The sequence below is a fragment of the Rissa tridactyla genome, chromosome 5 (assembly GCF_028500815.1).
Source record: "Rissa tridactyla isolate bRisTri1 chromosome 5, bRisTri1.patW.cur.20221130, whole genome shotgun sequence".
Lineage (NCBI taxonomy): Eukaryota > Metazoa > Chordata > Aves > Charadriiformes > Laridae > Rissa > Rissa tridactyla.
Window position 1 is genome coordinate 7,075,888 of NC_071470.1, and position 24,417 is coordinate 7,100,304.

At 36.4% G+C, this 24,417-nt stretch overlaps 1 protein-coding gene across 1 annotated transcript in view; it reads right to left on the bottom strand.

Moving 5' to 3' along the window:
* Positions 1-15,384: 15,384 nt before the first annotated feature.
* The window catches only part of MTNR1A (melatonin receptor 1A), a 58,643-nt gene continuing 49,610 nt past the window's right edge, over positions 15,385-24,417 (bottom strand). The window contains exon 2 of the mRNA XM_054203141.1: positions 15,385-16,253. Within this exon, the coding sequence (XP_054059116.1) occupies positions 15,385-16,253 (869 nt within the window). The remainder of the gene's footprint in view (positions 16,254-24,417) is intronic.

Genomic DNA, 24,417 nt, shown 5'->3' on the forward strand with positions numbered 1-24,417 from the left:
CAAACAGCAGATGTACCAGGCACTGCACAGGAGCATTTTGTTTGCATCCATCTTGGTTAAGGCAAAAGGCAAAGGCCTGGTGGAGAACCATGGCATTGCTAGCTGAAGCCCAAGTGTTTGGCAGGATAGGGGAACCAGGCACCTGGATAAGAGGTGGTGAATGACCAGTGAAGGACAGCTACCCAGCTGCTGGCTGTCAAGGAAGTCCTGGGCCCAAGCCCCCTGAGGGCAGCCATTTTGCTGGGCTCCTGGTTGCCATAGTGACAGGAGTTCCTGGCAGCAGGAGGCCTGACATGGCGGCAAAGGGTGAGCCCTTACTTCCAGCTCAGGTAATCTGGTGCTCCTGAATACCCTCAGAGCTTTCAGGGACTCCCCAAATAATCTGAGAGAGTGTAAGCAGAGCTGAGTGCAGGAAGGCAATTATTCGTTAGTAGTCTGAGGCCTTCGTGGCCCTGTACCTGGGCAAGGCTGTGTGTGTCTGCTCGCATCTGCCGGCCGCTCTCAGAGGGCCTGAAGCTGCTCACAGGGCCAGTGCTCACTGTATGCTTTTGGCTCAGGTTTTGGTAGGAGTTGGAGCCACGTAGCTAAGGCACCGATTACCATCCGGGGAGGGGGTGACAGACTTCCAGGGGTGGAGGTCTGCACCTTGTGTGCTTGCTTGGGGCACACAGGATTAACACATCCCCTGGGCCTTCGCAGAACGTCTGGCACAGCCTTTAAAATCCTAAACATGCTTGTCAATTCCCATGCTCTGCAGTTGCAGTGGTACTTATATCAGCAGGATGTATGTATACTGGTGTATGTAATTATGTTGTGGTTCACTGCGTGAAAGAGACAAGAGCCTCAGCCAGTTGTGGGAAAACTTAGTTAAAGGCCAAGATTTCATTCTCTGCTGGGGTAGAAAGAGCTGTTATCCCCTAGACAGTGAGGGAATCTGGCCCTTGGGTCTGATTCATCGTTCTCCTACCCCAGTGTTGCTTTGATGTAAAAGCAGGGGATGGTTCAGGATGTGACAGTCAGAGAGCATTCCCTCTTACTGTTTTTTATTACTGTGCTTCCTGAGGTTTCTCCGTGTGCTTCACCTTATGACTGAAAGTACAGCAATAAATAAGTTTCCATGAGATCTTACCAAAGCTTGGTTTCCTTTAGAGGGGCAAGCTTATCAAATCTTACTATCGTCATGTGCATCTCAGATCCTGAAGCAAATGTACGCAGTTACAGGCAGACTGACAATGGCAACATTTTCCATGGCCTCTGAAAACAGCTCTTTAACAATTTAGATGGCTGGGAACTCTCCAGTGCTCTTTTGAAATTTGCTGGCCGGAATGAAAAAATAATACAAAATATAATTGCTATCCATTAGATAAAAGTGCTTTCTGGAATCAAAATAGCTAGAAATAGAGTTGTATTATTAGTTCTGAGTAGCGCTTTTCATTTTTATGGTACCTATGGATTTGTAGGAAATGAAAGCAACTATTTACAATTTTTGAAGAATTTTATTTTTTTTGCTCAATAAATCTTCAAAACCAAAGTAATTCATATGTTCATTATTTGAATTTAGCTAGTTCTCTTAGGCACGCTAAGCCAGTGAATTTTTATCCTTGTACTTTAAATTAAACAAGTAATTTGTCACAAAGCTTTTTACTATAACTTAAATAATCTTAAATGACAGCATATCTTTTGTTACATTAAAAAATATAATTAAATCCCAATGCAAACTGCATATACATTTTATTGTACTCTGCACTCTAGTTTATATGTCACTGTGATGGAAATATGGACTACAAGTTTTATAATTGCACGCTGACCAAATACATTGAAATAAAAAAGAATTACTTGAATTAAAACAGGAAATAGAAAGCAAATTAAATTATGATTTTATTGAAATTGAATCTCAAATGTACATGTACAACATTTTTTCTGAGCTCCAGTAAGTAAAATATCTCTCACAGAGGTATTTCCATCCTTTTCTATTTTAGGAATATTCAACCTATGCAGGCTCTATAAATTCCAGAAAGTTTCTAAAAATCTGTGTGCTTTCATGTAACCACAGTGGTGTTTCACTGAGCCAAAAATTTTCAGTAACACTACTCAAACACAAACACTTGGCAAACCTATGCCTCAGTTTTCACATAAATCAGCTTAGAATCCTGCATATTATTGCTGTTGCTATTGCTATTGACATTGATATTGCATATCTTGTTTCCTAAGAACTCAGAACTTGCAGCGTGCAATTGCACCTACTGCAGCGTGACATGAAGAGGGATTGTTAATAATATGTAAGGATAAACTAAGATTGCAACAATTACAATATTAGGTTGATATTGAGGAAGTTTTAAATTCTCATTAGTTTTGTAAAGTTTTGAGTTAATGTTGGGTAGCTTATGTGGTAACATCTTGTGGATAGTTACAGTTAAATGGACATTTTCAGACTGATGTTTTATTAAAAAGGAGTATTGTTTAAGTATGCTGGGAAATGCATGAGTATATTAGCAAAAAGAGAAAATAAAAGAATAGGGGGTCTTTAGTCTGATACGAATAGGTCTAAGAACCACTTCTAGCTGTTGGGATAGTTTAGAAGAGTTCAAACTTCAAAATGAACAGCAGATTAATTGTTCTACTTCTTACCTTGGATGTCTCCAGCCTTAAGTTGATTTACAGTGCAAGGATCTTATTGAGGTCAATGATTACTGCATAGTGTGAGTAGATATGCATTTGCCAGGTGGAAGAACGACTGCGCATAAGTCATATAAGAATTTCATGTGCAGTTCCATACTGGAGGGGCTGCAGTTACGGGCCACATGCCAAAACAACTTACTTAGCACATGGCTCACTCCCTTGTTTTTTCTGGAAAGATCCTATGCAAGAACTTGGAGGCTTCTCATCTACAATATGCACAGGACATAATTATCCTTGGGAATCTGAGTGTATAAAAATAGTGGCTAGCGTTTCTCATAAAGGAAAGCAAGGCTAGAAATTATCTGAAGGTTTGCTTAAGGCTACAAATAAAAAATCATACTGGATTCATGGATACAGATACTAACATGGATAAGCATGTTAGATGTGCAATTCTGCCCCCTTAGCAGAATTAAGCTTTGTCAAAAACAGACTGAGTAAAATTGTGGGGTTTATTCAAGAAGGCATTCTGTCTGACTTTGGGTTTTTTTTTATTTTGTTTTGAATTCTTGTTTCAGTTCTAAGATGCTCCTATATTTTTCAAGCTTTATTTCTTTTATATGTGTATGAAAAAGTGTACTTCTTAGGATTGCAAAGGTTTAGCCAATAATTGTTGTGCATTTTTGAAATTGCTGTATATTATTGGGTTGTTTTGGTTTTAATTTCCAAAGCACTAATTTGTAGACAATGTAAAGGCAGTGATAAATTAATGCAAATCAAAATGGATAGCTCTAAACCACTGAACATTTTAGATATAATTTGTAATTCTGGGACTGTTATCTAAGGAGAGCACAGATAAAATTTGTCAAGAGTTGTGTGCTGCTGTAAAATCCTGAAAGATCTTGTTAAACCAAATATAAAAGACTCTCTTATGACACTGGCACATGTCTGCTCTGCTGGTTGCACTAAGGGCTATCCCTGCGTGGAGTCTTGAAGTACCCTCATGCTTCCACAGTCAGACCTCTGCGTCTGGATTGCAACGAATACTTCCTGAAAGGGAATTCCACCACTGGTCACTAGCTGCTGCTCTTGATTTGTACAAAAGGTTGTACAGATCTGTGCAAAAGGAGAGTTTCAGCAGTATTTTGCTCATCACGTGTGCTGGAAGGGATGTATGAGCTAGCTGAACTTAAACCTTTCTTCCAGGTCTTCCAATTGGCTTGCGCTCATGATGCCCTGGAGGCCTATATATATAAGATCCATAATCAAAACGCATGAATTTTGTTGCACAACCATCTCTATTTTAATATTACAAATACTCGAGGTGGAAAAAAACGTTAGAAATAATCTAAGGGAAAAAAAGCCCTAAATAGTTGGAAGAATATCATCTGGGTTTTTTTTTTATGTGAAGATAGTTTTTTAATATACCTAATTCTTAGGTGACTATTTCAGTAATATTGTTTATTTAATTTTATTATTATTTTATTTTTATTGCATTTTAATATAGAAATTTTCCTTAGTACTGAATAGCAATAAAATTCTCAGTAAAGACAATATGCATGCAGTTAATTCACTGTGGTTTCCTCACGGTGCCTCATCCTCCCTAGGATTATTTTGCAAAAAGTAGATGAGAAGAATGACAGAGCGTAGGTGTTAAAAAATAGATGATTTAACCACCCAACTATTCAAAAGCTATTTTGCATTCAAGTGGTAAAGGAATACTGAAGTTTATTGAAGTTTTTTTCTGTTGAGCATGGGAGAAGTACATGGAAAGTGCTTTTCCTGGTTTTTAAATATGTATCTTAGTATAGATCTTCTAATTTCAGCATGATTATGGTATTTGTTTTTCATCTACAAACAGTTACAGGAGAATATCACTCTGTGGTGGGTTGACCATGGCTGGACACCAGGTGCCCACCAAAGCCACTCTACACTCCCCTCCTCAGCTGGGCAGGGGAGAGAAAATACAATGAAAGTCTTGTGGGTCAAGATAAGGACAGGGAGGTCACTCAGTAATTACCATCATGGGCAAAACAAACTCAACTTGGGGAAAATTCATTTAATTTATTGCCAGTTACAAGACAGAGTAGGGTAATGAGAAATAAAATCCAAATCTTAAAACACATTCTCCTCACTCCTCCCTTCTTCCCAGACACAGCTTCACTCCCGATTTCTCTACCTCCCCCGCCGGAGTGGCGTAGGGGGATGGGGAATGGGGGTTGTGGTCAGTTCATCACAGGTTGTCTCTGCTGCTGTGCAACGCTCCCCACACCCCACCCCCCAAAAAAAAAACCCACAACCTTGCCATGCAAACTCAATACACACTCTTCGCTGGAAAAGAAAAAGTAAATGTGTAGTCATCCAGATTTTAAGGAAGGATTGAAAATACGAATATGATTGCATCTTAAAGACCTGAAAATGGAAGGCAAATGAAAGTACTCTATTTTTATTATTATTTGAAATCATATTTTTGTTTAATGGCGTTCTCAGGTTTTTGAGTGCTTAATTAATGGTTTGTGAAGAATTAGGGCTGGCAATCCCAACTTTCAAAGTGACCCAGGGGACCAATTGCAGTCTCTTCGTTTTAATTCTGATTGTCTCACTTTTTTTTCCAGAAAGAAATCATGTTCATGGTGTGGATTTGAGTAGGGAGAATTTATCCTACACTATTTGCAAGTATAAGCATATATGTATTTGACGGCTGGTTAAAGGAACAATTTGTGCTTTTTCTGTCATTTATTGCTGAAGTATAGCCATCCTGGGAGCATAATTCCTGTTGCAATGGAGTAGTAATGCATATCAATGTTAAACAAATTTTTACTGTACGAAAGGAAGAATATATAGGTTAGCCCAAAAACAGAGAGACCTTTAGGCAGAGAGAATATAATAACTCAGGCTTGAATTTGGACATTACTTACCTATTTTTCATGGTGTGTCCTTTAAAAAAAGACAAATAGTGGTGCCTTGATGATACATTTTGTCTGAGTGAGACCACAGTGTCCTCCATTCTTCCATAATAAAATTGGACTGGTATTGACTATCATGACTGGATAAAATTCACTGATAAAACTTGAAAAAATTTCATTCAGATGTCCTGTTCAAATACTAACCAATTCAGACGTGCTTTACCTGCAAGATATGCTGACATAAATGTGAGATAGCAAATTTCAACAAAAGGAATGGTATTATTTTAGTACAAATTACTTACCTTCTGTTTCAGTTCATCTCCAAGTTAAGATACTTACTTTTCAGAAGCAGCAAACTCAGAAAGTTCTAAATTTCCATGTCTGAAAGTAATGAAATTCTCCCAATTAGATTCACTTTCTGTTGCTGCAAGCCTTGAAAATAAGAAAAAACTTCACAGAATGTGCTGTCACAACTCAGTTGAAATCCATTAATACCTTGGTCTCTGGTATTAGCAATTGTGCTCTCTGTTGCCTAGGAAAGGGAAGAATTAGGACTAGCAGACAGTAAGATGAAACAGGGATGGCTTTTACTGGAGGGTTAGTGTGGTCCGTGCACATCAGGACTTCATAAACACCAGCAAGACCTTTCAGAACTGTTTCCCTCTTGCACTAAGCATTTACTGTGCTTCTGCTAGCACCGAGCCCAGCACTGCAGCACATCAGATCCAGAGGCATAACGCTGGAGTGGGAAGTCTGCTGTGCCTGCAGAGTAGCCACAGTAGTGGTCACTTCGCCTCTCCTCAAGCTGGCAGAGAAGCATGTAGAAAATCAGGCTGAGAGAGAAGGGAGACCCACCACAGGGTGATTGACGAGGTAGCAGCCATTCCTTTGTGTTTTCCTAGGTATAGCAGGTAGCAATTCTTGTGTTATTGGCAACAATGAGCAACCTTACTGTTTTAGTTTATAAGATATCATTCTATCCCACCTCCATAGAGCAGGCATGCACACACACACATGAAAATCTACTCCAAAATTTTATGGTGATATCTCCACCAGCTACAAAGCATTAGGGTTGAATGAAATGAAATGAAATGAAATGAAATGAAATGAAATGAAATGAAATGAAATGAAAAGAAAAGAAAAGTAGCACAACAGAAGAAATGCACTCCAACAGTTCACTGTAGCTCAGTTTGTTATTTGGTGTTGACAAAACTAATATATATGATTTTCAAATTACTTAGTCATTCCGTATGGCTGTTACTTACTCTTTACTGAATGCAAACTTAATTTTCATAGCTGCCTACAATTATGTACACCCAGCTGTATCCAAACATACTTGGAATGCATTATCAGGGTTCTCCTTGAACATTTTCTTCTTCCAAAAAAGAAGGAAGAACTGAAACCAAGAATGTCACAGACAGATGCTAAACTGCCGTTCTCAGTATCATGGAACACTGCCCAAAGGTTATGATGTTGAATAAGAAAACTAAACCATAAGTAACTGATGAGGCTAAACCTTCTGTTTAAGAATGCTTTCATATGGCTACAGACACTGCTCTGAATTTCCTTATTTGTGTATTTCTACTATGAATGGGATTTTTTTCATTCCATCTGCCCACACTGTCATCATTCTACCCTTCACTATGATTACATGGTTAGTTTGTAACAACTAACTAATAACATTTGTCTTTAGATGCCACCCAATGACACTCTGCAGAGTTATTTATGAGAATGTTCAACAGTCTTTTGGCTTGCCTTCCTGAACATACATACTCATCTGTAAAAAACAGTGACAGTTGTTTTTTTGATGAGTGTGTTGGTGTTTATATGCAAGCCATGTCCTAAATAAGAAGAGTATGAAAAATAATTCTCATTATTTGGAAGTTGTTCTGGAGATTTGATCATATTTTATTTCAAGTTTCAATACAAATGTTACTCAACTGTTTCATTGACAACAAGTTGGATTTTTTATTTTGAATTCTTCTACTTGCTGAGAAATAATTCATTGGGTAGTATTATCTGTATTATGAAAAAACTTAGATATCAAGGAAATATTCTGAGAAGATAAATTAACTGGAAAAAAAAGTAGAAAAAATTGTTGCTTTTCTCTATTATTAGGGAAGCTTACTGATTAACTAATTCTTTCAGTATACTGTCCTAATTGCTCTGAAAACACTTAATATCTAACAGCAGTGAAGTAATTACGTAAAATGGATTCTGTCTTTTGATTACTGTTTCCCAGACAACAGTTTTCTAACAACATGTGAATCAAATGCAAGATCTGTCTTGAAGGAGCAAATCAGAAACAATAAAAGAAAAGAGATAGGAGAGTCCTATTTAGGACCAGACTGACTCAGATTCCCAATAGCAGACATCTGTGTAACAGATCTTACTTAATGTATAGTCATATATATGACTTGAATCATATCAATAAGGATTTTCTATAAGAGATGATTTGGACTTGGAGTGTTAGTTCAATTGTAACTGGACTAAGAATAACTGGCATTTTTTTGTTAGACCATTAAAACGTTAATTAGGCTAGCAATAAAATCTTGATTTCATATATAAGATGGACTCTCTTTTTCCCATAATGTTCTTTTGATGGTAACATCAGGGATGTTACCCGTCCTTGGAGATCCCTCCCATCCCTGGAGACACACAAGGCCAGGCTTGATGAGGCTGTGAGCAATCTGATCTAGTTAAAGATGTCCCTGCAGTAAGCGGGGGTGGACTAGATAACCTTTAAAAGTCCCTTCCAACCGAACACATTCTATGATTCTATGATGATTCCTTTCTAACTATTCCTTATTGCTGAGGTTTTCCTGAAACAAGGTCTAATTTCTTTCTTTAAAATCTTAGGTAACAGACACTTATCCTTTGTCAAATGCTTTGATACTTAGTGGTACCTACCCTGAATTTGATTTCCCTTCCTGTCACACTTCATAGGAGACTTCAAGTGCAACCCTTGTTCTAGTGACTGTTTAATTCCTCCCTCAGTACAGAAGCTGGGTTCTTGACAAGGGGAGAAAAAGATGGGGGCAATAATGGAATTCATGAGCATTTAAAAGAAATAAAAATTATTTTGAAGATTATAAAGCAAGGTTTATATTTAAAAATAGAACCCAGTAGGGTTTTATTCATGTTATAAATTGTTATGCTTGTATTAAATCATAGATTCTTGAGGGTGACTAGTGCTGAAACTAATGTATTTTATTTGTGTGTAAGATGGTCTTTAATTAATATCAAACTACTCTTAAAAAACACAAGTGGTCATCATAGATTACAATAGGACAGGGACATTTTGCAGTCAAGAACACTATGGCATATGTAGGGACGGATGGAATAGGAATAATCAAGCTGATTGCATGGTCAGAACTGAGGAATGAAAGCACGTTGTCTGGGCTTGGAAAGGAGAAAAGATTCATTTGGGAAGGAGATATATTTCTAGTTGTCCTGGAAAATTGCTTTAACATCAAAATTGGTTGGGAGAGATGATCTGCGTGAACATAGATATTAATGAAGCAGTTAATATTTCTGCTTTCAAGCTAGGCGAAATTTATGGTGAGAGAGATGTTGAATGTTATTAAACTATCAGGAAAGACTAGAATATAGTGAACAAATTATTGGCGTATTAGGCTTTCAGCCAGTCTGAAACAGAAGTGTGGGGATCTAAGGCCTTTATAGTTGGTTTAATGGGCCTGTAGTAGCTATATTTCCTTATGTTGGATGCAAACATTTACTTAAATGTATTTTTTGTCGGACGTGACTTTTTACATGACTTGAAGGTTGTAAAGCATGCATATATAATCCATAGATCTGCATAATATTTTAATGTAACTTTTAAAATAATCACAAAGGGCTTAATGAAGTTTTTCCATGTGGATTTTTAAGCATCTGATATTGTATCATTAAAAAGTGAACAAAAGTTTCTTATTAATTCACTCTTAGCAGAGGTTAATTGTGATTTTGATGTTATTCTTGCCCACATGTGTTTTTCTGTTGTTATTAAGCCTACTTTGCAATTTGTAATTTGAGTGGCTGTTCTGCCCTGTCCTGTCCTAACCTAACCTACTTTCCTAGGATTTGACTGTGCTGTATTTTTAAAACAGAGGTTTCACTGTATTAGGAGTTATAGGTTAGTAGGGGAAAGAAAGGACATTGCCAGTTTCATGAAACAAACCAATTATGATCAGGTCCTTTGTCTTTCAAAGTGCGCTACATTGGATTAGTCCTGTTTCACATTTCTTCATCATGCGTAGTTAGTCAGATCAAAGGCCCGTCTACTCCAGGATCCTTTGGCCAGTGTCTATACTGAGGGAGAGGATAGGAACAGGGCAAAAATACAGTGATACTTCCTCTAAGTATCATTCCAATAATCCTTGCTTTAGGGATTTCCTGATGATGAAGTTGTATTTTTGTGCTTGCTACCCCTAGGGAATCTTCTTGCTGTGAACCAGTGCAATTGGGTTTTGTGGTCCTTTTTAGGGTGTATAGGCACTGCTCTGTGGCAAAAATTCTACAGCTTAAGCTGTGTGGAAAAATATTTTGGTCTGAACCATACACCTGATAACCTCATTGTATTGCCCTGACTTTTATATACATTATGAAAAACTGAATATTTGTATATACTGAAAAAGAGTGAAGAGTATGCATTTGAGTATAAGCACTTACCGACTGGAAACAAACCTGCAAAGTAAAATTCTTGTTGCAAGTAAATGAAACCCTTGTGCACACATGGAATATAAGCAGAAAGAAAAACGGGAAGTAGACTTCCTGTTTCTGGATTACCCGAATCTTTTGTGTTGGTACAATTTTCTGCTAAATAGATACATACAGCATACAGTTAAGAATGAAGCCAAATAAAAGACTGCTGACTTTATATATTTACTTATAAAAATGACAAATCACAGAGAGAGTTCCACTGGATGAAGTTAATTTTGCAGATACTTACCAAATTCACATTCTCCCACAACCTGGACAGCTGATAATTGATGAGTTGCTTAGAAATTAAACATATATTGCTTGTGAAATAGTGTAAAATAGCTAAGTTTTAGATTTATGAAATCTAATATGCCAAAATCCTCAGCTGGCATGAATCAGTGAGGCTGCACTGGTTTATGTGGGCGGAAAATGAGACATGTCTCAAATACTGTTTGGTTTTGTAACTTTTGGAATAATCGGTATATATATTTATGAATAACATGCTTCTCTAAATATGCATACTTTGGTCAGTGTTTGGTAATAGGGATGGTTTGAGTGATATTTTATTGAATTGGGAAAATATTTTCCGCAACCATTATTCATATATGTACTTCTTTGCTGAATTTACTTTTCTTTCTACTAAAAATTCTGAAGGCTATGGACTGTGAGTCTTTTACACCCTGTTCTGTATTGCAATCTCTCAGACACATATTTGAGGTAGGAATAATATTTTTAATGAGTAAATTCATAAAACCACATAATGGAATTCTGACTTAACACAGGAAAAAATTGGACATACAGTACATGAGCTATAAGCCAGGCCACTGCTTGATTATTTTTGCTTCCAAGAAATTCAGCTTTAGCACGTGTGATTTCCCAAGTCTCAGTGACATGATGACAGACATTTGTAGTTCTTAATTATTTGTAAATCGTATTAATGATACTTGGAAAGTGCCGTTATCAGAAAAGAATTAAAGAATAACAGTCCATCTGTATTACTATAGTTCGTGAACAAGTTGTTCAAATAGAAGATCTTCTGAGATTCTATTTTAAATTTGGTGACCACATATATTTATGTACTTGTATATTATATTTTAAGGAGCTGTTTTTACGATTGTTTTTTCATTGCAGTTTAAGGGAAATAACAGTTCCCTTTATTATGTCATAATTAATCAGATTCAACATGATACCATTTGGACCAACATGATACCAAGTGGTCCAAAAGAAGAAGAATTTGTGATATTAACTCATTATAGAAGGATGTGCTATACACTGCAATACAGATTGATTACAATAGTGTGTTTATTATGGATGATTCAAAGACTTACCTTCTAAAACAAATAATAAGAAAAAATAGTAAAATCATTGCTATATATTATGCCTATAGTAATAACATATATTTGCTTTATATCTATGCACTTCCACTAGCCCAGTAGAAGAAGAAAATGTGCAAAGCATTCGTAAGTGAGCTATCTGAAATGAAATTACAGTGTTGCACACAGTTACATTTTAACTACAATAAATACCCTGTTAATTGATATTAATATATTTATTAATATTGTCTTTGCTGGAAAATATGAAATAATGCCAAATTTCCTTGTTAACATGAAGTTTGCAATGAAGGTGACCACCAGTAAAATCTGTAAGGGTTCAAGATGTACTGATATAAGATTATATTCAGATTGTCATCATAATCAAGACTGTGATATAAGAAAGAAATTCTTGTAGGATGAAGTCGGGGTCAATTAGGTTATAAGTCTTCAGTGTGTTGCATACAGGGGATTCAATGCTCCTTCACAGAGGTCCTTTGACTTCACTGGGGCTCAGAGCAGAAGTGGATAGGAAGTAGGAAAGGGACGGGTCCCTGCAGGTGTGGTATATTGCCAAGACTCATGGTTTAGAACTAAATCCATCCAGAGCTGATGACTGCTATCAGACAAGTACACTATCTAAAACTTCCAGGTAGAACTCTCAATAATGCATTTGTGCTATGCTAGCCTTTCACACAGGGGGAAATTTAATGACTTGGAATGTAAAAAACATGTCATGGCTAATCCACTTGCACAGAAGCAACTAATTTTGGATAAGCTTCTAACTCCATCTCCTTAGAATGGTCAGAAATCATGATTATTTTCATCAGTCATTTTTATGTTGACCATAAAGAGTCTGATTTTCTGAGGTGCTGACTTACATTGTCATGCTCATGGTCAACAAGCAGCTGACGAGGCTGCTCATTATCTTACATGAATCACTTTGACTCCTTTGAAGCAATAGAAAATGATTAAAAGAAATGATTACTGCAGACTTAAACATAATTACTCTTTCACTTTTGCAATGAGTTGTTTAGCAAACCTTACCTAAAATGTACTTCAAAATGGCAGTAAATGAAACATTAATTTGAAGAGGGCAGCAGATAGTTCTCAAATTTTTCATCCCTATTAATTTAAACTAAATTCTAAAGACTAACACTCTTCCCTCCCGCCAAAGAAGAACAAGAGATTAATTTCTTAAAATTATTGCTATATTTAGCAGCTTATAACATCACCAACATGCACATTTCTGTGATTAAGATTTAATACAAATATTTCAAAATATCAGATGTGAAAAATGCTCTCCAGTTTTATTACAGGCCTATTCAATAAAATATATAACTTTGGTATAATATGTTGTATTGCATATAGCAAACCATTTTCATTATCATCAAAAATATATTTTAGCACTTGTGAATTACAGGGGACTTTAATTCCTCAGATAACCCACAATATTGGCTACAGTGTGTTGAACTGGCTCATAAATAAGTAGACACGATACATTTTCTGTTGGAAATGGCAAGTGAAAGATCTTTGAGAGTTCTAAATTTACTAATAATTAAGCTATCTTTATGCTACTTCATTAGATGCATTGTAAGACATTATTTTCATTGAAAATATGCTTTAAATAAGGCAAGTTTTGTAAGAATTTAAATAGTGTTTTTTCTTACATGAAAAGCTTCTTTTCTTATAAGGTGGTCATGCCTCCCTTGCTATTCTGAAATCACTACACACAAAGCAATAAAATTACAGAGCTAAGCATCCTCCAAGGATGAAATCACAGTGAAGAAAGCTGTGATATACTTTATGCTGTTCATCATGTTGTATCATATCACATCATACCACAATAGAAGAGAGCTGGTTATTTACACAGTGGTTCTGACTGGCAAATGTAAACAAAGATGAGTCAAGCACCCTGGCAATGCGTTGACTTGCTAGTTCATCTCCAGGGTTTTACAATGTCGTTCATTAGTTCCATTGTCAACTTGACATGAGGCACCTGTTTCTAAGGTAAGAAATTTGTCAGTTGATGAAGTGTCAGTGGGATTTTCAAGTAAATATGAATCTCTTCCCTTTTAGTTCATTATTAAGTCAAGGGCACACTAATCTATGATCCAAGAAATATGAAATGCTGTTAGATTTGTATGCAGTTTAAGGAATTATATGACATAGAGTGAACACTTCTAGGACATGTAAGTTCAAGAAAATCTCCAGTACAGCAAGTAATGAACTGTTTAGGTAAAGTACAAATTTTAATATAGACTAGCAGAAGTCTGATGGCTATTCATAAACTCTTAGTCCAGTTGAAATGATTGGAATTGGCTTGGAAAAGTTCAAGTGTACTTGAACTTCAGTGTAGGTATGAACACTTGAGCATTAAAAGGTCTGACAGCTGGAGCATCTTCCCAGAACTAAATGCTCCTTCTTTTTAAGGTCAATTTGAAGGTGAATCCTATTGTTGTGAATTGCTTTTCTCTATCACAGGACTTCACTATAAGCAGAGATTCATTGTTGCAGGAGACAGCCTGTCTGGCTCTTCTTCCTCACTTCACAGTATGTTTCCCCTCACTGAAGAGGTGCCTGCTGTCTGTGGAAAGTCCACATAGCAGGTCCTGTCCTGAGAATCACGTGTTCCTCCTTATACCAGGGTCATAAGTAGCATCTTCTCTTTTCTATTATTTAATGGTGTGTCTGATTGTTCTAGGTTCATCATTGTGGTAAACACCTGATTATTGTTTTGAAAAGCTTATCTGTGGCAGATTGCAAAATAACCTATAGTCTCAGGCTATTCTCAGGAGAACAAATTGAGAAAGACGTTAAATGCTCATCCTGTAAATATTTCTCATTTGCCAGGGTTTCATGAGGTTAAGATTCCACTAACCAGACAAAACTGTCATCCTCACACACTATTCCTCTTAAATACGTTAATCATCTTCTCACAGAGGCTTAGAACTTCTGTTCCGTACACAAGTGAGAATGATCCTTCCTCACTTATATTTCAAGGAGCACATAGGAGCTCTGGGGCATTTCCCGATTTCATGAATTACTGTCTCTTCACAAAAAACGGTTGTTTATATTTCTCTTCCCACCCCTCCTACACCTTTTTTCATGCCCAGACAGCTTGAGCTGATGAATCACGGCTCTTTTCTTTCCTTACTGTTTATCCTCCTGCCCTTGTAGCTTTGAAGATAATCAGTCAGGTATATTTCTCCTCCTAAAATCTATTTTAAAATTGAAAATTCAATTGGGCATGCCATTCCTAGGAGGGCTGGTGCGATTTAATCTCCAAAAAACGAATAATCACGTCCATGTTAGGAGCAAAGCAATATAGGTTGAGGTACTTATCAAAATCCTAATGAATTTTCAATTACCTTGATTTCTCACTTCGCATTTCCTAATATATTTCATACTGGTCTGACTTCATCTTTTAAAAGAAGTTCTCAGAGGCTTTAGGATCAGGACCATAACCTGGCCAGAAGAAGCAGGCAGAAAGTGGTAGGAATAGTTTTGAGATTTGTTTTATTGAGCCAGGCAATGTGGACACTTCTATTTCATTCTCTTTCTAGTTGTTTATCTCCATTTAAGGAAAAAAAAAAAAAGAAAAAAAGTATCCATGCATAATTTTGTAATTCCCTCAAGGATATCATTGTGTTGTTATATGAGAGATATACCACTGTATAATGGGATCTGTATGACAAGGCTCTTTAACTTGAGTTCCCAAATACCATGCAAGAATTTGATCAAAGTGCTTTCAGTGTAGAAGAGATATTTCACTAATACTTAATAGTAAATCTAAGAAAACAGATACTTTATTTGGATGCTGTTGAGTGACAATAAGAAGATTCCCATTTTCAGACAGAGTCCACCTTCACTTGATTGTTGTTTGTAATCAACGGAGAAGGTTTACTTTTCATCCTGTCTCCCGCATCATTAGAACTATCCTGGAAAAAAACTTTTGCTGTACAAAAAGCGACAATAATTCTCTTGTATTCCCTTCTGAAGTTCTGGTTCAGGAGTCCATATATGATAGCATTAAGGCAGCTGTTGAAATACGCCATGTAATAACTTGAAACAAACAACCACTCCGGAATCCTAGGGATTATAGTGTCTGGGTTGACAGCCACAGCAAGGCCTATGAAGTTCAAAGGAGCCCAGCAGACTGCAAACAGTACAAATACCACAAACATGGTTACAAAGTTTCTGAAGTCATGTGGTTTCAGTCTAGGGTTGTTATCTGGTTTAACCCTTCGCCTTACCTGAATAACAAGGATCCATATTCGCAAGTAACAGAAAGTAACTATGGCTATGGGAAGCAGGAAATGGAAAAACACAACTGCGATTGTATATGCCGAGCTCACGGATTGTGCAAATGTACACGAGTAGACCCTGGGGTCATACTGTAGCGATCCCACAAACAGGTTGGGCACGATAGCAACAAATGTTAGGACCCAGATAAGAGCAACATAGCATAATGAGTTCTTGTCGCTGTACAGTTTGTCGTATTTGAGGCTGTGGCAGATGTAGCAGTACCGATTGATAGCAATGCCTGTAATGTTGAAGATTGATCCGATGACGCTTAGGCCCATCAAGAAGCCACTAATCTGGCAGTGAAGGTATCCCAGATTCCATCCGTTGTGAAATACAGATGTGAGGACCAGTGGGTATGGGTAGATTGCTACGACCAAGTCTGCAACTGCCAGGCTTACAACAAACACATTTCCTGTAAAATAAAGATTAAAAGGCAGATATTAGTTTTAATTTCACTCTTTTCTGTCACTTCTGCTCTCAATAGATTAATGATCAGCCTTAGTGAAACACTTTAAATGTAATTAGTTTCTACTTTCTAGATCAAAATTCATTGTCATATATCAGAAATAAGACACTCATTTTTAATCTAAAAAGGAAGTAGCTTAACTTGAAGATGCACCTTTTAAAAGAAAACTGTCTTTGAGTTTAATTACAATGACCTAGTATTTTTATCATCTCATTTATTTGGATTCTTCCAATCACACAGACTCAGAATTTATATCAAATTAAAATATGCATAACTTTAAGCCTTGCTTTGGTTTAAAATAGTCTCTCTTGAAAAATTAACAGAAATAATAACTAATAAATGTCAAAACAGATACCTTTCATATTTAACTTAATTCCCTTTCCTTACATGACCTCCTAACTTTTCCAGCCACGAAATTAAAATCTTTTTTTTCCACTTGTAGTTCAAGGTCACTGATGTGACTTTTAAAGTGACTCTTTTTTAATCTGCTGGCTAGCACTTAACTAAACCATTGCAATTCATATTTTGAGAAGTAGCATCTTTGGAATTTTAGGTAAAAATTTCTAAAAGCCTAGCCAAACACAAACTTAGTTGTCTTTCCTAAATTGAGAGATATACTTTTCAGTAAAAGGAGTGGTGCTGGGCAGTGACCAAGACAATTCCCAGTGACTAGTGATGCCACATTTTTCTCTGCCTCCCTACTGGAAAATTAAGCAATGATCCATTCTTTTAATTAGTTTTTTAATTTAAACAAAGGGACATTATTTTAGATGGTTTTAATTCCTGATAGAACCCCCCTCTTTTCTTTAAAGACAATGGAAGCCATCATAACTACATGTTTTGAAATCATCTTTTGAGTGTAAATTATATATTCTTTTTTTAGGTGCTTAAATGATAACTCATCTGAATGCCCCCCAGCCATTCTAGTTTCTAAGGAGAAGGTCACAAGATACATTGACATAGCTTTTATGCATTTTTTTAAAAATAACTACTACATGTATTGTTCTAGTTATTCATGTCCATATCTACAGAAAGCTATAAATATGTATCTATACATACATGTGTATAGGTATATAAATGCATGTGTATGCATGTATACATAGGAATGCATGTGTTTGAGATTATGCTTTGGAATTAGATTATTAGATTAGAAGATGAAATACAAGCTCCTATTGCAACCTGTAAGAAAATATATTGCTAGTTTTAGGTGATGTAGAATTTCATTATTAATTCAAAGTGGGCTTGATGAACTGTTTTGTGCATTTATTTTGAGCAGACAAAACAATAAAAAGAGGTTAAAAGAAAAGGTAAAACTATCTGTGGATCAACAGGGCATTCTAGCTGCTATATTTCTCAAAACAATATGTATTTTTTTAATATATTATCTCAAACATCTTAAAATGCATATTCTCTCACCAATCTTATGCTTTAAATGGCGGGTAGAAATATTAAATCTGCAAATGCCTACAGAGAAAAACATAGATATTATCTGGCTCAGAATGCTACTTGTTCTCTTTTGTTCGAATTTTGATACATGCACAAAGTACCACACTTGATATTTATACCAATGGCAGCTGGAACAAATGGCCTCAGTTAAAAGATTGCTACACTAGTTTTCACAGATATTGTATATGGTTTTATAAATAACTTTCTCTTGATGGTGGCTGTAGTTTCTTCTTTTGCCTGGGAATTCACTGCCTGAAATATGCTTATCCTGAAGGCTTTGGCAGAATTCCAGATCATTTCAGCACAAATCGAAGAGCTCCTTTAAGCAGAAGACAAGAAGGGAAAAACATTGCTTTCAGGATTTATCCTTGACATAGTGGCAAGTGATACAAGAATGGATAAAGAGAGTATATGAAACTCAGAGCTCTGTGTTTATCTTATGAGTTGAGAAGTGGAAGTGAATGAAAAGTTGCTGTTGGCAGGTTTTTTTTCCCTGCACAGAATATTGCAGGTTTGGTGAAATGGCACCATGTAAACTCCAGATGGGACAAAGAACCGGGACACTTATTTAAATGTAATACTTAAAATAATCCTATTTACACTTGCTTATAAATTTTCTGCTTAGCTGGAGACTGCCCATCCCAAGCTTCTCTTTCTGCCATCCACGTGCTTTCCATCAATATTGCTAATCAGTATTTACACACTGGAGCCAAAAAGTTCAGCTATAAGAACAAAGCTAAAACTGTGGAGGGTTTTTCGCTTTGTTGAAAGACAGGTGATATACTTTTCTCTCAATAGTTTTAGCAACCCTGTGCTTTGGTAACAACTGAGTCTAGGAAGAGTAGGTGCTCTGTCTCTGAATCAGCCAAATTTCAGGCTTCCACAAACTGGTGCACCATAGTTGTCCCAGCTTATCTTCTCAGTCAGTTGCCATAGAGCAACGAGTTGTGAAAGCCTTGGAAATACAAGCTGCTTTGTATGGAAATTGGAGGATAGCAGGGTATCCTGGGAGCCTGTCTTTTTAAAAAAAATCATGAGCTTGGAAACCACGTCCCAGGTTGCCAGTTTACAGTTAGCATGTAAGCTGGATGACCAAAGCATGGGGCTAGAAACTGCCTGGAAAACAGATACCTGCTTGCAGAGAGGATTTTTAACCTGCCTTTCAGGAAGGATTATCTTCAAACTTGAGTTCAGATACATTGTCCTTGTGAACACAGGAACTTTGTCTTTAAGGTAGAATAGAAAATTCAAATTAAAATGTATTTGGGATTAGTATGTTTGTTATATATTTTGAAGTTCATTGTTTCAGACTCTGAAGTCAGATCTGAAATGATGTTGCACATTCGCACGTTATGTAGTATATGCTTTAAAAATATGATCTTAGATTTAGGCACCCGTCATTAGTGGAAAATATTGATATTCTATGAAATTCCCATATATTTAGTGGTATATTGTGCAATTAAACTCTTACATTTGTGGAACACTTGGTGTTGCAGAGGTGAGTACCATAAAAACAAGATATACGAAAAAAATAGCTTTAATCTTCAGAGCTGGGTTTGAACAGAATGCTGTAAACAAAGCCTAAAGTTCCATATTGAACCCTTTAAAAAGTCACAAGACCAAAATGTTGAATAACTCTTCCTTGAACAAAAAGTACTCATTCTCTTTAGAGAATGAGATCATGTTACTGTGAAAAAATGCGATTTATGTAACTAAAGAATGCATTACTGTGCATTAACATTAACAGTTGGCTGAACTGAGAAGGTAGAGGTTGAATTTCTTGACATTGACAAAAGTCAAGTAAACTTTAGTGAACTTAAGAAGATATTGTGCTATGAAAGTATGTGGGAAGAAACCTAATCTACTGGTAACCAGCTTTAGAAGGCTATGCTTTTAGATGCAGTCTAAAGCAACATTCCGTTAAATATTTTCACCACTCTTACTGAAAAAGATGCTTTTTTTGCTCAGCAAACACAAAGCAACATCAGACCTACATGCTGAATACAAAAACTGCTTTAAAGCAACAGAATACATATAAATGCCATCCCAGACAATTTGAATTAGCCAAGAGCAAAATACAATGTAAACTGAGTGTAAAAACTTTTAACCGATTATAAAAAAAAAAGCTCATGGGATTAATTGACATGATGTCAAAATTAATATAAGAGCATCAAATAAGAACTACATGATGTAGTTGTTTGTTATGCAAATACACGTGGTAACTTGTATCTGCATGACATAGACAAATTACTATGTGGGTTGTTATTCCCCTAGATTTAGCGCTAAGTATGTCCTGAAGTTAATGGGAATTAGAAGGTTTCCAGAAATTTCTAGCAACTTAAACAGGTGCGGAATATTAATGGCAAAAAATTACAGTTGCTGTGTCTGAGTGGTGCTGAATGCCTCCCGTAAGCTTAGACTGACCACTTTGCCAGGATATCAAAAAGGACTAATTCTTTCTGCAATAATTAGGAGATCTGAGGGAGATGCGGTCTGCAGAGCTCTTTCCTCAAGGGCTGAGACTATGAAGTATTTTAACTCTTCCAAAAATTCTTAGCTTGGGCAAAAAATTATATTGTAAATAAGGGAAATAGCTTATCTGTGGAACAAAATAACAATGTTTTAAAACATTAGGGACTCCAGCTAGAATTTTTTTGGTACTAAGGAAATCTGAATTAATTTTAGAGATCTCATTTTGTTGGTAACACTGGTAAGGCTATTATTTCTCCTCCTTTTTTTCCCCGAGATATTTCTATACCTTCTAACAGTGATGCCAGGTCACTGTTTCTGTTCACCTATTTCAAATTATTTCCCATATAAATAAGGTATCCGCTTCTTCCAACGAATGCTTTCTGGACACCATTGTGTTTTCGTGGCGTTGCTATGTTTTGAAGCATAGAACATTATGTTTTCTGTTTACACGTTAGTGCTTCAGGTTGCACCAAATTTAGCTAAGAGGGATATAGAATCTTTATACTAACTGGAGATGCTTTTGCTTTTAGGTAAGACTAAACAGTACATGCAGCTGTCATTGAAGTCACATACAAAGCTTCTTTTCCGTGGTCATCAACTTAGACCTCTAATATTTACTTGTTAAGTATATCTTTAAGGAAAGAGGATAATGTAAACATTTGCAATGTTGGACCACTTACAAGATCAAACTTAATTTCTACCTACCAAGTCCATGCCATTCTTATCTAGTCTCTCTTTATTGTCTGTCAGAAATTTCCAGATATGCTAAAAGTCATTTCTGACTGTTTTCATAACTCGGCTTAATTAACAGGATGCTTTGCTGCAAATTTAGAACAGGTTTTTTCAAAGTTGTAATGTATTCAAAAATAATATTGCCAAGATGGTTATGTCCACAGTTTTTATATATTTAATGGCGCCAAAGTTTTTATTTACATTTTAAAGCACTAATTTCTGGTCACTCAAATGCTTCTCCTGATTTTCTTCAAGGATAGCTTACAAATTTTTTTAGCATTTTGAAATGTTTCTCATTAATCCAGCCCTTGCTTAGAGTGTGAATCTGGGGATTTATGCTGCCAGCTGGAAACAAGACTAAGATTAGGTGCATACTAATGAATGCCTGCAGCAGGAATAGAAAATGTAAATGTCGTACCTCATAGTTATTAATGAAGACAGGATCATACTAACATGTTTACATCCAGCAAAAGTGACAGCAGTGATAGCTAGCTGGCAAAACACCTGGTTTAGAGAACGACTAACTCCCCTTCACAACTGAATGGTAGGAGCAAATAAATCTCTGATTGTAGAATATGCCTCAGCACATGAAATAAGGCAATGGGTTAGTTGATGATGAAAGCAAAATTACAAGTCTAAGCATAATATTCAGTACAATACGTTTAACTTCGCCTCTAAAAGCTGAACTTCTTCCTTAGAAAGGCATTTTGTTAGGCCCGCCTGTTGGTCATGCCTCTGCTTCTCTTGTGGCTGTGTCCATGCACAAAATGGTGTCTCGGAGAGAGGTTAAGTCTAGATTTGTTTCATATTCCAGGAACATTCTTGACGTGAATGTTGTTCCATTAGCACCAGTATTTCACTTTTAAAACATCACAAACAACTATAAAATCAAGAAGTGAAAGCTGGTTTTGTGAGTGCGTAATGCAAATTTAATAAAATATTCTTGTTCGTGTACCTGGAGACAGTGCTTAGCTCTACAGCCTCAGTAACTCTTCTCCCTGGGACCTTAACCAGTAATAACATTTCAAAAAAAGGTAGATCTCTTCATAATTTTTGTAGGACCAATTTAATATTGGAAAGTTGCTGTACCTGGGAGCACAGTTTGGGATTCCACAAAGGGCGCGTGCAATAAGAATCATTAAATAAAAGTACTTGTAAGTGGGGTCAACTGTTTCTGAGGCAAAATCCCAAAGCCAAGTAAGGTTACCTAGCCAAGCAAGCGTGCAGACAGTCCCAGCTTCACTGAAGAAAGATTTGAAAGGTTTAAGAAACTAACAGTCCTTGCAGCTCAGCATCAAAATGGCAAAAAACAGCTGAATAGAAATGTAGGAATAAATATTACATAAGCTTCAGTTTCTCCTGGGAGCTTCATTCACTTTACAGATAATAATATCAACTCCCTTAGATCTGAAAAGTCTATTTTTAAACTAAAGGCACTATTTATAAACCTGGCCTGAATCAAGAAGTCCACATGCACATTAAATTTGAACAGCGTGATGGGCCTGTGGGTTTTGCTTCTCATTAGCAAATTAACCCTGATGCTGCAGGTGGTGAGGCAGGGAAATTTGGATGGCTTAAAGCCCACAATGAAGCTTTAAGCACACGGAGGAAAAATCTTTCTCTTTCCTTTTAAGCTGAAAAAAGACCTTGTATTATTTAGCGATTTTCTTAAAACCTCATTCAAATGTACACCTCTGTCACATAATAAAAGGGATTTTCATACCCTCTACCATCTAGTAGTTTCACTAATGAAACCAGCTGTGTAATTACAGCTGTGGCAATTGCCTACAGCTGTACTGATGTCAGGTAGGTACCTTGTTAGCACTGAGGAGAAGGTATTAAATATTTACGGTTTGAACTCATAATCTTACTAAGTTAGAGATTCTGAGTATCATAGACAAGTTCAGATACTGCAAGGACCTAAGTAACCTCAGCTTTTAACTGCAGTTGATAGAAATTCAGGGTGCTGTGTCTTACAGGTCTGGACAGCTGGAGAGCTGCATATCGGTGTGTTTGAGAGATAAGGAAGAATAGATTTGTTAAAGACCATGTTGTCAGAATAATCCATATTGTAATGCTTTATTCCAGTGTGCTGCAAGTTGAAGAAAATTTGACATAATCAGTACAGCATAAATGAAAGATCATACTGATGCACTCTGAAAAGAAAATGTTATACTGTAGATTATAATAATTATAATATAGAAAGTTCCAGTGAAGCTGCAGCAACAATTTAATTTGAAATGCCTATGCCATCTTCTGGCCAAAAAAATTAGATGCATGAAAGAGTAATTGGCAGAAAATGGCAGTGAGGATTTATATAATACTCAGAATAAAGGAATGGAGGACTTTGGTGTCAGGTCCAAGTTGACTGTAGCCAAAGACTATGTAGATGTGACTAAGTGGTTTTGCAGATATGCCAAATGGCACACAGTTTTCTGTGACTTTATCACCTACCATCTTTTTCTGCAGTCCCATGGCACACATGTGAGTGAGACAGCTACTGCTCTCCTTACAGTCTAAAAATATTTGACAGTGCTATTCTTAGTGGTTCGGTCATGAGAGGAAAGTGATGTGAGTTTTACTGTCAGGGAGAGAAAGGAATTGAATCCATATGCTGGATGAGCTCTACAGACTTGGGGATGTACCTTGCCTCTGGCGGTTTTGTATGACATGTCAGGGCTGCTTTGAAAATGTCTCTTGTATTGGACCTCTCACATGATAGGAATGCTTTGTACTAGGCAGTAGATTTAGTAGATGCATGGGATATTGAATATCTCAGTACTGGCAAGACTGAGGTATTTCTGGGTATGCCAAGAAGGGTCGTGCTATCCAATGGATGAATTTCTGTGACATCAAATATAAAGCACCCGAGAAAAGCAGCAGTAAAGAAAAGGCCTAGATTACCGTTGCACATTTAGTGTAGGAATAGACAAGAGTTGACTGAAGATCTTTTGTGGACATAAACTTAAAAATCTAGAGGTAGTCAGGGTTTGGGTCTTTTTAATGGATTTTTAAGAAATGCAGTTTTAAAAAGGACTTTAAATAATGGCAGTCAGAGCTACCGGTAAACTTCAGGATACACTTAATATTTATGTTACATTACGCAGTGCCAGGAAATATTTTGCTGTGAGACTCTACATAGTAGGTTCATATCCAAGATATTTTGCTTTAGAAGAAGCAGCAAACTGAACAAGACTTCAGTTCTTTTATGGAAACCTCTAAAATATTATCAGAGTAATATCTAGCTAATACATATTTAGTTTGGTAACACGATGGTATTAAACTTGCACTGTCATACAGTTTTGTTGTTTTACAATATAGAAATACTAGATGAAAGTGATTCTTGTAAAATAAGTAGTCCTGAAATTGAAGTGAATAATTCAGTTTTCTGAACGCTTCATTGACAAATCTCCAGTAGATGTTGATAAAATAAACATTTCAATTCCTGTTTGACAAAAGT